Genomic DNA, 13,354 nt, shown 5'->3' with positions numbered 1-13,354 from the left:
GTGGTACATGTGAAAAATATCTATAGCAGATGAACAGTATCTGATAGTCATGTCCTTAAAAAAAAGAGGGAAAATCCAGCAAAAATCAGCAGACTTGACATGGGACCTGTGAGATGCTCAGGCCCTTCATTTGATCCATCTACTGTTCGCCAAAGCCTCATCAGAAATAGTCTCAGTGGAAGGGTGGCTGTCAATAAGCCATACTTAAGGAAGGGAAACAAGGAGGAAACACTGAGGTATGCCAGATTACACAAGAACTGGGATGAAAATCAGTGGCAGCAACTTATTGAGTGATTAATCCAAATTTGATATTTTTTGCTCAAGTTTTCATCAGTATGTATGGAGAAGGTCAGGAAAGAGGTACAACAGTGAGGGATTATTGTACATCTGTGAAACATGGTGGAGGCTCTGTCATGGTTGGGAGCTGCTTTTCAAACAGTGGTGTTGGGGTTGTAGTCAAAATTGATGAAATTATGAACCATCAGGTTTTCATCCACCGTGCATTACCATCTGGAAAGCATCTGATTGGCAACAGGTTCATGATCCTGAAAACACTGACAATGCAGTAAAAGCATACCTGGATAGGAAAAAACAATGGAACTCAATCAGTCAGATCTGGCCCCCCCAGAGTGTAGACCTCAACATTACAGAAGCCGTGTGCGATCAGCCGTGTGACAGAAAACAGAACAAAAGGCAGAAACATCCAAAGAAGAGCTTTGAATGTCCTTCAGAAATATTCCTGGAGACTACGAAAGAGTTCAGACTGTTTTGTAAAAGCAGTCAAACCAAATACCGACGTTCAAGCTTGTTAGAACTATATAATTGCCTCATATACTGTATTTCAATGTATAGTAATCACTGCACCTAATTCCCATTTTCTTCGCAAAATATCAAGAAATGAGGGGTGGCTCAAGATTCCTTCACAGTGCTGTATATTTCATCTATTTAACAGTAAGTTTCAGGTTAATTTCAAAGTAAAATCACTGTTTAAAACCCACACCTGCATTAGAAAAGCCGACTGTTTACAAACATATCAATGAATAAATATTATAAGCAGAGGTAATGTGTGTATCAGCACCTGGAGTTTGATTATGGTCACAGTAATGCAGCCAAAAATGACATGCATGTGTTTATGTGTGCGCATGTATTTGTTTGTCATCCTTTCATTACATCTTGACTCGACAATCTCACTTTAGACTCACACACATAAATACAAACACGCACATACGAACACACATGGACTCCCTTTTCCTGCAACCCTCCCTCACATACCACAGTTCTTACATCGTCAGTAGCTGCGGTACTGTGAGACTGGATGGCTGATTTATTTTTCAAGTTTAGCCCCCAAATTTTAAAAGTATGGGGCTGTCCAAGCATCAAGAAAACCATACAACATAATTCCAACAATTAATATTATAAGTTTATGAGTGAAGGAGGCAAGAAGGAAAGGAGAAAAAAAGAATTAAGGCTTTATGTTTCTGCCACAATTTATTCCTAAAATTTGTGAAACTGCATACATTCCAGTTCAGTGTTTCTTCTTTGACATCATGTTGAAAGTTAATTAAAACCTCGTGTATTTTAATTCCCACAAGTTGTTCTTAACTTCCAAGTATGTCAGTCCCAAAAAATGTTTGGGGGGGTTTCTTGTTTTGTTTTGTTTTTTAGTCCATCACACACAGACGAACTGCTTGAAGAGATCTATAACCGCGAGAGATCTATTTAACAAATCCGTCAGAATTAGTGTGACATGCTGATACGTTCCACAAAGCCTGTTCAATGTCACTGATTACTTTGGCAGATTAGCTTTACATCTACTGTACACTAACAACAGTAAATAAAACGTCACCCATAAACTACCCTAATGTTATCACTGATGACTTAGAGTAGATCACCAAGCACTCAACAAGCTGCGAGTGAGACTCCCCTGTGCTGGAAGGTATTTATTACAATGGCCTGTTAGCTCCATCCATCTTTGACTCTCTTTGCTTCACTGCCAACTGGATGAGAAAGTGTCTATTTCCTCATCTGTTCTCCCTCTCCATTCAGATAGTGGTTAATAGGTCATCTGACTGACTTCCAACAGAAACACTCTGATTAAAAAGACATTCATCCTCTGCCCAGATAAGCTACATTCCGCATGCTCTGCAACAGAAGTCCAATCAGCACACAGACACTCGTCCGCCCATGCTTTCATATAACACATGTGCAGAAACACATATGCAAAGATTCTTCTGTTTAATGTCTTTGTTAAATCAAAAAGTACACTGAGAACTAACACGATTTGATGCCCCACAATTTTCTATAGCAAACACACATGCTAACAACTACTGTACAAACAACTATTCTGTGTGTGTTCATAGCAACTCTGCAGGACTACAATGGGCCTTGATCTCACAGGCCGGCTTGCATGTGACCTCTGACCTGTGCATGCCGACCAGAGGTGAGGGTTCGTGCTGATAGGAGGGACTGGCTGACACTAATGAGACAGCGGGACCAAATAAGATGGATGAGCTGAGGGGAAAAGGAACTTTTCCAACGATCCAAAACGTTCGCGGCCCAGAAATCGCTGCACACCCACATGCGCGGACACTACACATGCACCAAGTACGATGAGCATGCGTATGACCAGGTCATGAAAGTTGCAAGTGAATGGCAGAAAAATGTAAACAAAACAAAAATATCCATTCTTGCAGAGATGCACGGAAAAACAGAGTAGAGTGTGTGAACAAATTCTGTAGGAGCTACTGCTTTCCTATTACTTGATGCTTAGGAGTTCCCACAGAGTTTGAGTCAGCGCATGGTTTCCATGCCAGAGCAGCCAGTCTGTAAAATGGGTAATGAATGAGGCAGGAAACTGTTGGATCCAGAACATACAGCCCATGCAAACTGATTCCAAACCATTCAGAACCAGAACAAGTGTTAACACACCTGATGAAGCCAATGTGTGTGAAAAATGATTGTTTTCATATTTTTTTAAACTCATGCCCCATCTTTGCAGCCCGTGATCCACCAAAAGACTGATTCACTATTAACCTACATATACAGACACACGCCTAAATACCACTTTAAATATCACATTTCAAACTCAAAAACATTCTCTGTACACATTTCTGTGCTTCTTTTTCACACACACACACACACACACACACACAGTATGAAATAAATATGCAGACAAACACTAACATACTGTACTTCTGCCTTGGCACTAAACAACTACTCATTTGGGTACATATACACACCATGCCAATCCATAAATCAGATGATAATTGAGTAGCACTGTGCCAGTAATAAACAGAGTAGTATAAACATCCAGTGTCTGGGCTGGATACAAAAACCTCCCACTGGCATGCCGCTGGCTGCCTGCCTGGCAAACTCAAAGGCTCACTCACATACACGCACAAACACTGCCACAGGATGTACTGACAGTAGTCAAAAGTAATGCAAAGACATTTATATAAACACACATATGGATAATTTGATATGAGAAAACACAGATGACTGCACTGATGACAGGATTGAAATGTGTGCAAAGAAGATTTGCAGACGTCAACACAAAAGAGAAGCTATATGTCTCCACAGGAAGCATATAAAATCTCTCATTGTGTTATTACTGTGACAGGAATGAAGACCATAAATGGATTATGCATTTACTGCCCCAACGAGACAGTCAAATCTAAGCTTCCTGAGGCTCAGATACAGTCAGTTCCCCCAATTTCCAACTTTATACCTGAGAAAATTTAAAAGGAGCCAGCAACCACAGCATGATGTCAACGTAATGATCATGGGCAGTGTGAGCAGTATTATGACGGTGGGGTTAACGGGCACACTAAATATCTACTTACCCATGTCTGCAGACATTGACAGATAAAAACAAATAATAAGACATTAAGCCAAATGATTAGACTGATATTTAAACAGGTTGCATTCATTTTCTGGACTGATTACATCAGGCCAAAAGAACGGCAACATAAAAGTGGTTTCAAGTGCTAGGACGACTCAATCTAGACAGTTTATATTTCATGGATTACCCCTTTATAAATACAGCACGTAGGAATGAGCCGAGGCCTTACAAAGATCCGGTTACACTCTAAGAACACACAGATGCTGACTTGTTACGAAACTGACTGAATTCCTTAAACCCTCACCTTTCAAGATCAGAGATTTTTTTCTCTTTGCAGGATTTGTCCATCTCGGCATCCTTTAAAGCTCCCATCAGCCTCTCCACTTCAGCTTGTGACTTCCTGGATTCCTCTCTGTAGCGGCCAACTTCCTGCTCTAGGACCCTCAGACGATCTGTGATATCCGGACACATCTTGACTGCTTCCTCTGTAGTTTGGATCTTTGAGTATATGTTTGTGTAAGCATTGGGGGGTGAGAATGGATTCATTAGGTACAAACACAACCATGTGTGAACTGCTACCTAGACAGCATGAAAGCATTTGAAATATTCTCTACGTTGACCACTTCAGATCATTGTCAGACGTAGCTAAACACTCACACTTAGGCTTCCTAACACTTTACGGTTCATTACCAAAGAACAGGTTCAGATAAATTGAAAAACATTTCAATTCTTTTATTATAAGCATATTAATATAGCTGAGCCTTAACCTATTAGCGCTGTTAGCCTAGCATGTAATATGCTAACAGTTAGCACTAACAAAAAAAAGAACCTACCGTGGGGCTCACTGCCGGTGGCCCGTCTACTTTGGTTTTCACCTAGTTAAAAAAAGAAATTGTAGATAAACAAATAAACCTTGTGACATCCTTTAGGACTAAATCATTGGCACTGATAATTATACAAGAGCAGGTGTGTTATCATCTTGCATGAACCGAAAAGGAAAAGGTAATTTAGCTGCCTGCTTTTCTGTGGTTTGCTTCTATCAGTTCCCTCCCCAGGGCATCTTTCATGTAGAGCTAGGAGTTCATTATCATTATAAAATTACATACTTGCTCTGTTTTGGCTGCGATTTTATGAGACCACCAAACATCTCAATTCTTTTCAAAATAAATGCTGAAAGAAAAAAGAAAGAACACAGTTATGCTGATCAAACCATTCTCTGAGAAAAATATCCCAAAGGAAGTTTCTAACCTAGAATTATCTTTCTCTGTGTTTCTGCTTTTTTCTCCTGGTCTTTACCTCTCTCTGTCTGCTGTGTTTGTGAAGGTTATTTAACTTGTTGAGACAGCTGAGGCCACTCGTTTAAACATCATCAAGTGAATGTGCACAAACACTTGTGTGCGCGCACACACTCACTCACACACACACACACACACAGTCATGTTTCATCCACTTCAGAGTATATTACATTTACTTCCACCTATTGCCAACAGTTCCCCTCACGCTAACCTCAACCACTACTCAACCAAAAACTAACCATATCTTAATCCTAACCAAGTCATCATACTCAAATTTAATGACCTCTGTTATTTTGGCATGCGCTTCACCTCCCAGAGGAAGTAAGGTCGACACAATGTAACTCAGCCTTTTTCATCTGGCAGGCGGGTCTGCACTCCACCCTTTCATTAACGTCACCTCTTGTGCTCCAATGTGTTATTTTTTCAATGGAATCCCATTCAACGCTTATTATATAAAAGAGGTTATTGCTATGATAATTATTTTCATCCAGACAAACTGTCAGTGCTTAGGTAAGTTTGTGCTGAGGGATTTATTCAACATCTATTCATTAGCTTAAGCTTTTAGCCTCAGTACAATTTACACTCTATTTATTTATCTCCTATTTTGACCATTTTTAGACAACGTTCACGTTACCGTTTCTTCTCGGCAAATACAGACAGTATTAGAGCTTAACATCAGTTATGTTGAGCTATTTTACATGCATATAACATTACAGTACTTATATAAAGTCTGTACTTTTAGTTTACTATTCTACTTTTTTATGAGTGATTTTTTAACAAACTCACTTTAAACTGTTACTTATTAGCCTGAGTAGATCCGCAGTTTGTTAAATCCTCAGACCATGCCAGATTCAGAGTCATTTAAATTACCTTTCTTCCCCATTCTGATGCTCAGTTTGAACTTCAGCAGGTGATCTGGAGTTGCTACCATGTTATTGGCTCATTATGATTATAATGAGAATATTCTCAGGTCCACATAAGCCTATGACGGTACATAAAGTTCATGACTTGTCACTATGCTTGTGCTGACTATCAAGGATCTTGGCAACGGCTCGTCCTTCCCTCATTGCTGCTACATGAGGCTGAAAACACTCATTCATGTACATCAATCCACATCTTTCCTAGCCCAAAATGCTTTAGGCCTAAGTGGACCAGAGCATGCTATTTTCTTTCACTAGAACACACAGACAAGTGTGGAAACCAGTGGCTGAGAGGATGGTAGGTCCAAAAGGAATTTGTAATATTATGAGGGGGGAAAAGGCCAGAAAAGATACAATTACAGTCAAATTATTATTATCATTCCTGGAAATGTCTCTTGGGTGTAAATATTTCAAAATATGTTAAATATGTGTAGGTTTTTAAACACCTGGCCAAAGACTACCCGGCAACACTGAGTCTGACATGAGAGCATATGACATTTGCCTGGTTTGAAAAGAAAAACGTGTCTTTTGAATAAGAGTCAAGTCTTTTAAGGTGGTGCTGCCTTGAAGATTTCAGCCAGCCCGCTCTGAAAAGGTCACTGCCTTCCCCGAGGTTCTTTCCTTTGAAGAGCTGGTGTTTAGTTCCAGAAGTCCTTTAATAAGCTTGGAATCAACAAATACTGTTTTATGGGAAGAGGATGAGGATGCACTTAAGCCAACAGAGCCCCGAGGTCACGATAAAAAGCTCCACTAACAGCTTGACTGAGTCAATAATACCAGCATCTGCAGATACTGTCAGTGGACCACTGTGTGTACATGACCTGATGACAAACACAAACTCTACAGCTGCTTGAGAAGCAAATCAAATTTGTCCTACGAGAAAAAAAACAACATTTGTCCATCTTTGGAGGTCTTGGTGTTTGTCAGGTTGAAATAAAATGATGTAACCATTTAAAAAGCATTTAATGCGCAGCATGTGAAGGATGCTTATATTAACAAAAATAAAAACCCTTCAAAATCTTTGTGACCTATTAGAAGCAAATACAACAAATGCAAATTTGGCCACTATTCCCTTGAAGGTCCCTGTGTGCACCTGTCGAGTCTCCTCAGGCTCCTGAAGAGCATAATCTCTGGGGTTTGGGGTTAACCAAAGCGGTCATAAGAAGTGATGATCCTTGATCGAGGGTGGGTCAGTTGCACACAGAGGTTTATGTTTGGTCCCTGTGCATAGTGAAATTGCAAATGTCAGAACCAACAGAACTGGGTTTCCCTGTAGCACATAAGGAGACAACCATGAAGGGCACAGTAGACAAATTGAAATCAGACAAAGTTTTTTACTTTTTAATGGAGGAATCACAAAACCATTTTATTGCACTTAGTACACTCCTCCATTGATCGATCCATTGCTCCATCCTCCATTCATCCACCTATCCATCTTTTTTCTGCTGGATCTGACTACCAGTCTAAGCAGAGAAGCCCAGACCTCCCTCTCTCTGACCACCTCCTCCGTCACTTATAGAGTGACATCAAGCCAGCTGAGTGAACTGAGCGTGTAGTGTGTCTGCCCTGGAGCCTCCTCCCAGTGGGTTACCAGTGCCCTACCCTGGAGTTAGGCCCAAGGAAATGGGGGACTAGCTTATCAGCGAGAGTCTGGTGGTCAAACCTTAGCCCTTTAGGCCAGCCCTCCTGTGGACCCACATAACACAGAAGGGTCTATCAAGTTCTGTGGTATGTGGACTGGGTGGCAAAGGCAGAGGCCTTGGCAGTCCAATCTCCAATTACTGGACCTAGTAGTATTCAACTTTTATTCAAATTTTAAGCATACAATGATGAAATATTCAATACAAACGCCCAGCTTTTATTAGTGCATTCAAACTAGACAGGGAGAGCAAGCTGCCATAAAAAGCTTTGCACTGATCTGACTGAGTCAGAGCAAGAACTGACACAACAAAGAGTTTAACACTGGATTTAAATTGTTAATTAAATGTTGTTGCAATTTGATAACTTTGCCATACAAAACCTTGGAGCACAGCTTTTACGATACCTAGAATTTGTTAAGTAAAAGCAGCAGTCAGCAGACGTCTCTGCGCTGAAGGACTCATGAAGGAGTGGTAGATAAGTTTGATCAGGATCTAATCAAGCGCCAACATAATTCACCAGTGACCTCCCAAATACTTACAGCATAGCCTGTCCTTTGCCACAGCACTACAGGATCAACAACACCGCCGCATTTAAATGCACGCAGACACAAACAGCAGACGTATCGACAGTTGTTTTTGTGCTGGCATGCAGGGACATGCCGACAGAGACACACGCATGTATACAGGTACACAACCGTCATCTGTCTTTTTGAAGAATCTCTAAGTTTACATAACAGATTTGATTGCTGTGGAGTACACAAAACAGTCTAATTATGGCAGCACTTCTGCCACAGTGCGAATCTGTTTGCTACAAAAAGTTATTGAGCTGCTGCCACTTTCATGTGGTGCGGCATCAACATTCAAGAAGATATCATTTCACAGGAATGAGATGTGTGTACGCTTATTATGAGTATAAAAGAAAACATTCTCATAAATTCTGGCAGGACAGGGGTCTGTCCTGGCTTGTAAGCCTAGGAGAAGAAAGAAGGAGAGAAAAAAGATTGCAAGGCCTTCGACTTGGCACCCACACAGGGATACAGGATCTTTCAGATCCATAAATCACTCTCTCTTAATTCATCCTTTTATCCCGTGGGACAAAGTGCAGGCAGGCCCGCTGCTAGGAAGTTGCTAACTATATTGTTGATGCTCACGGGGAGGTAATAATGTGGAATTACTCTTATTGTAAATGTTAGCATAGTAAGTACAAGGCACAGGAAGCACATTACAAGCACAACACACATATAGTGGTTGTACTGATGGTTGCATGTCTGCAGTCCACACACATAACAGGCCACCTCTCTTGTGTGTTCACAGCGCCTGTATTCAATGACTGCAAAACCATTTTTGCGCAAACTGTAACAGCCATGCATACGGCACACACATTTGTATTTTCTATTATCTAAACATCAGTTCAATAGATAATACTTGAGTCCACACTGACCTCTCCATCTGGTCTCTGGTTCTGGGATGGGCTGGGGTTACCGAGCTGGTTCTGAGGCTGTTTCTGGGGTTGCATGACTGATAGTTTGTCTTTTAATTCGTGGTTCTCCTTTCTCAGCTGCTCCAGCTCCTCCAGCCGAACCCTGTCCTCCCGGTCCTTTTGTTCCCGGAGGTTTTCAATCACTCGCTCCTGAGAAAGTGAGAAGGTATAAGAAGGTAAAATAAAAATTGATTTGGCAAGTATAAGTAGGAACAAGACAAAAAATCTGCACAAAAGTATGTTCATTACACGAAGCAGAAACGACATGAAATAAATCTGTTTTCCATCCATTGTGCAAAGGATTACCAGCCCTGTGCCATTATCATTTTTTCCTATCATTATCGGCAGTATCTTGCCGAATAGGATCTCCAACATTCTTTACAAAGTGTGGCCAAAGACAAACTCATAAATGCCCACCATAAATAATACTGCTATAAATAATCGCAGTGACACAAAGCGATCGGAGCCAAGTAGAACAGACAGAGAAGGAGGAAGGAAGAGAAGGGCTGAGGGACAGACAGATTTATTGTGGGTGAATTAGACAGTATTGTAGATCACTCTCTAACAACCACACCGCCTGCTGATAAACCGAGCTGGAACGTCTCAAACATCATTTGCTCCTTTCTCTGATCACGTTGGACAGCAGGACAACAGCTTTGGCCTTAAACCAAGTCCACAACATGGGAGGTTGAGCAAGGTGTGCGTGTTAAAGTGAATGTGTGCGTGTTTAGGTGTGGACTGAAATGATTACCAGGGTGTTTATTCAGGTGTTTATTTAGGCGCAGAGCACAGCTCAGCAATGAGACTTTACGACGTGGCATCACCGCATGATTGGCAACTTTAAAGTCCTGGGTAATTGGACAAATACTTCAATAACTAGCCCTGGCACAGTACATCACTACACGGAGAGGGCAAGGGAGACAGAAACCGTGAGAGAGACTGCTTGGCTAACAGGTCCTGACTCTGCCCACTTTATGAATATCTAGGATGTCTGGGGCTTAGAGAAAGACACCAGGGTATCATAATAAATCTGGCTCTATGAGGCCCAAGTGTACTGCACACATAAACAACAGAAAACACACATATGACATCATAGACAAGCACACACTAAAGAGCAGTGCTCAGCATGGGCACAGTGCCCCAGCCTGTTAATTAGAACCACAGCAGTGTGGCTAGTGACTGGCTCCAAGAGCAGGTTTGTGACAGAGTTTGTGATCAGCAAGACACACACTCGTGCTCGTAAACACATTACACACGCCCTGTGTTGACCACAAAGTCTGAAAAGCTTGCCAGCATTCTCCTCATCACAGCTGAATAATATGTAGGCTGCATCAGAAGTGGTTTCTGGGTAAACAAATGGGCCGGCGCAGAAGAGGGATTTACAGTTTATTGTGCCATTATGCAAGGCTATGTGCAACGAAAACAAATGTAGGTGCTAAAAGACCATTTTATGTGAAAACATCTATGAGCTGTGTCGCTCTGTGTGCTGCGAATACACTGAAACCCTCATTAACCAACTTCTAATCTATTAACAGACAAAATGCTGTGAGCTTACTGTAAACCCTTCTTGATTGAATAGATACAATCAAAGGCTGCAGGTCAATTAAATAACAATCAAGGAAATAACAGAGATAAACAAGAACACATACAGAGAGAGGAAAAGGAAGTCAAACACTCCTGTATTTGATTCCACTTAGGCTGGTTTTCACATTATCGGTGTCTAAACAGACTGCCTGAAAGACAATTCCACAGCGACACTTACTATACGAGCTAAAACTCTTTGAAATCTGTACAATCCCATGCAGGACTCCAAGTTTTGCTCTTGCAAGCCAAGAGAAATATATAACAGCAAATGCAAAGGCTCAAATGCTCAATGGCAGAGGTACAAACGTGGCATCCACTGCATAACAGTGCAGTACAGCTGGACATTCACAACTGTCCTAACTGTGAACTCTTAACCAGCAGCCAGTGCCAACGAAATGTAAACCCGTATCGATCTTTAAGCCTGCTGTGCAAACAAACATGTAGATGGGAACCATTTCTTAGCCTCCAGCGCCAAGATGATCATTTTTTAGCCTATAGTAACAACACATGTGAGCTGGCAACAACTTTAAACATGCAACAAATTTAGGAGAGACGGAGTCCGTCTGAAATCAAGCCAGTCACTTCAAGACAGAATGTATATATTGCTAGACTAGGAAGTGACATCTCCATGGCGATGCTGTGTAAAGCAATTCACATCAAACTCATTCTTTGGTGAAGCAGGTCTGCAGTTAAAGATCGCTGGCACCATTAAACCATGACTGCAAATCCATAAACAAATCACTAAAGATTTGTGTAGACAAGAAAAATAACACCATTATTCAATGCAACAATTTGCTTCAGTTTCTCAGCTTCTTTACAGGAACGTCTTTGCCCTGGAAGAGCGTTAACTCGATGGGTTTCAATGTGTAAAGATTTAAACATAAAAAAGAAAAGAAGCACATCGGCCAGCAAGGTGATTTTTCTTTTCCTGTGAGTGGCAGCAGGCTTGCTCTGTACTGGTGAGCTTTATGGTGACCAGCTGTTCTCTCATATTTCAAAAAAAACAACAGACAATAAGTGTTTACAACTAACATCAGCCCATCTATTTCCCCATGTGGAGTAAGTCTGTTTGGTTGACCTTGGATCACATGGCAGCTGTTAAGCACAATGATTATGTCTACACTGTATCCTCCTATTCATGTAGACACATGCAATACTGTCTTAATTAACTGCTTTATTCGTTGTGTTATTGTATACACAAATCTGAGTCTTATGTTGGAGCATTACAGATCTTCATTTGGCCCAATTATTGTGTTTATTGTACAGTTGTCCTTTCTTATTTTATCTGAAGGCCTTTATTGTGATAGAAGGATTAAAGAGAAGAGGAGAGAAACTGAGGATGCACCATCAGATACAAACCTAATATTAGAATAACACTCAGCAAGTACTGATTACATCCCACTGAGACTTTACATCGCATGGCATGTGCACAGTATGTTTGACTTCTTCTCTGTGCATAGCTTTGTTATCTGTTATTGCATTTCTATTCCAGCCCTAATCTTTACATGTATTTGCCCAGCACTGTTTTTTCTCCTTTCCTTATTAAAACTAACATTTTTCACTCTGCCTTCACCCTTGCATTCCTTGACCTCTCCCCCCATTAATCCTAAGGCCACCTCTACCATCGGGGCTGTGCCTCTTCTGCCACTCAGCTTTTCCATCGCTCCATTTCTCTTACATTTGAAACCTTTATCCTCCTCATTCTATACATCATTCCCTCCCTGCGCCCGGCCCAGTTACAGACATGGACTAATCCTCTGTGTGTGTTCACCATAGACTTCCCCTCTACCAGTACCTCATTCTCTCCCTTACTACTTACAGATAGGACCACATCTAGTGTGGTCTAAGCCTATAAATTAGGATTTTATGTCATTAAATTATGGCTGTGAGTCACAGTAAGGCATGAAAATTAATTAAACCATAAGCCATATCCTAGCTTCCCTGAAACGCCTGAAAGGGTAAAACTTTCCACATTACTCCACACAATCAGCAGAGTTCGACTTTCACATTTTTCAAGCGTTTTTTCCTTTACACCTTCCATCCATCCAGCAACAAACAGGACAACATCTCTCTGAAACTCAATCCTTGAGCGTTGACTAACAGAATGATTTTCACCTTTTCTTTTTCGATACTTACAGTGCTTTTCCCCATCACTCTTACCTTTTCTGATAAAGCTTCTTCCAGTGTAGCCAGAGCCGTGTCTGTGTTGCTGGAGTCGGTTTGAAGGCCCTGAACCCTTTCCCTCAATCCAGCCACCTGTTTGTCCTTGTCCTTTAACTGCTCCAGCAGGTTCTCAATCTGGGGAGAAAGAACAATGAGAGTGAAAACAAAGGAAATCCCACCAGTGGAATATTGTTGTTAAACAAACACAAAATATTCATCATGACTGATGGAGTCACACAAAAGTTTAGACCAAACTTGGAAAGTTAAGTAGCATTTTTACCCAGTTGTAACCAACTGAAGGCTCACAACTGGAGATTGTTTGTACCCATGAACCACATAAATACTTTTTGGCCCTGGGGACCCATCTAGAAGAGGAATCAAAACACTGAGTCGTTTGTAGAGCTTCTGACTGCATTTTCCTGCTGTTTTGT

General features: G+C 41.2%; 1 protein-coding gene across 2 annotated transcripts in view; it reads right to left on the bottom strand.

The window, feature by feature from the left end:
* LOC146363672 (ERC protein 2) overlaps window positions 1–13,354 on the bottom strand; it is a 159,425-nt gene that overhangs the window by 91,784 nt on the left and 54,287 nt on the right. For both annotated transcript variants that reach the window (XM_084918139.1, XM_084918138.1), the window contains exons 7-10: window positions 12,921–13,058; window positions 9,138–9,326; window positions 4,675–4,716; window positions 4,146–4,339 (exon numbers count right to left, since the gene is read on the bottom strand). In XM_084918139.1, the coding sequence (XP_084774265.1) occupies window positions 4,146–4,339; window positions 4,675–4,716; window positions 9,138–9,326; window positions 12,921–13,058 (563 nt within the window). The remainder of the gene's footprint in view (window positions 1–4,145; window positions 4,340–4,674; window positions 4,717–9,137; window positions 9,327–12,920; window positions 13,059–13,354) is intronic.

This window comes from Perissodus microlepis, chromosome 20 (assembly GCF_051167445.1).
Source record: "Perissodus microlepis isolate ML-2025 ecotype Zambia chromosome 20, ASM5116744v1, whole genome shotgun sequence".
Taxonomy (NCBI): Eukaryota; Metazoa; Chordata; class Actinopteri; order Cichliformes; family Cichlidae; genus Perissodus; species Perissodus microlepis.
This window is presented reverse-complemented; position numbering and strand designations above follow the sequence as displayed.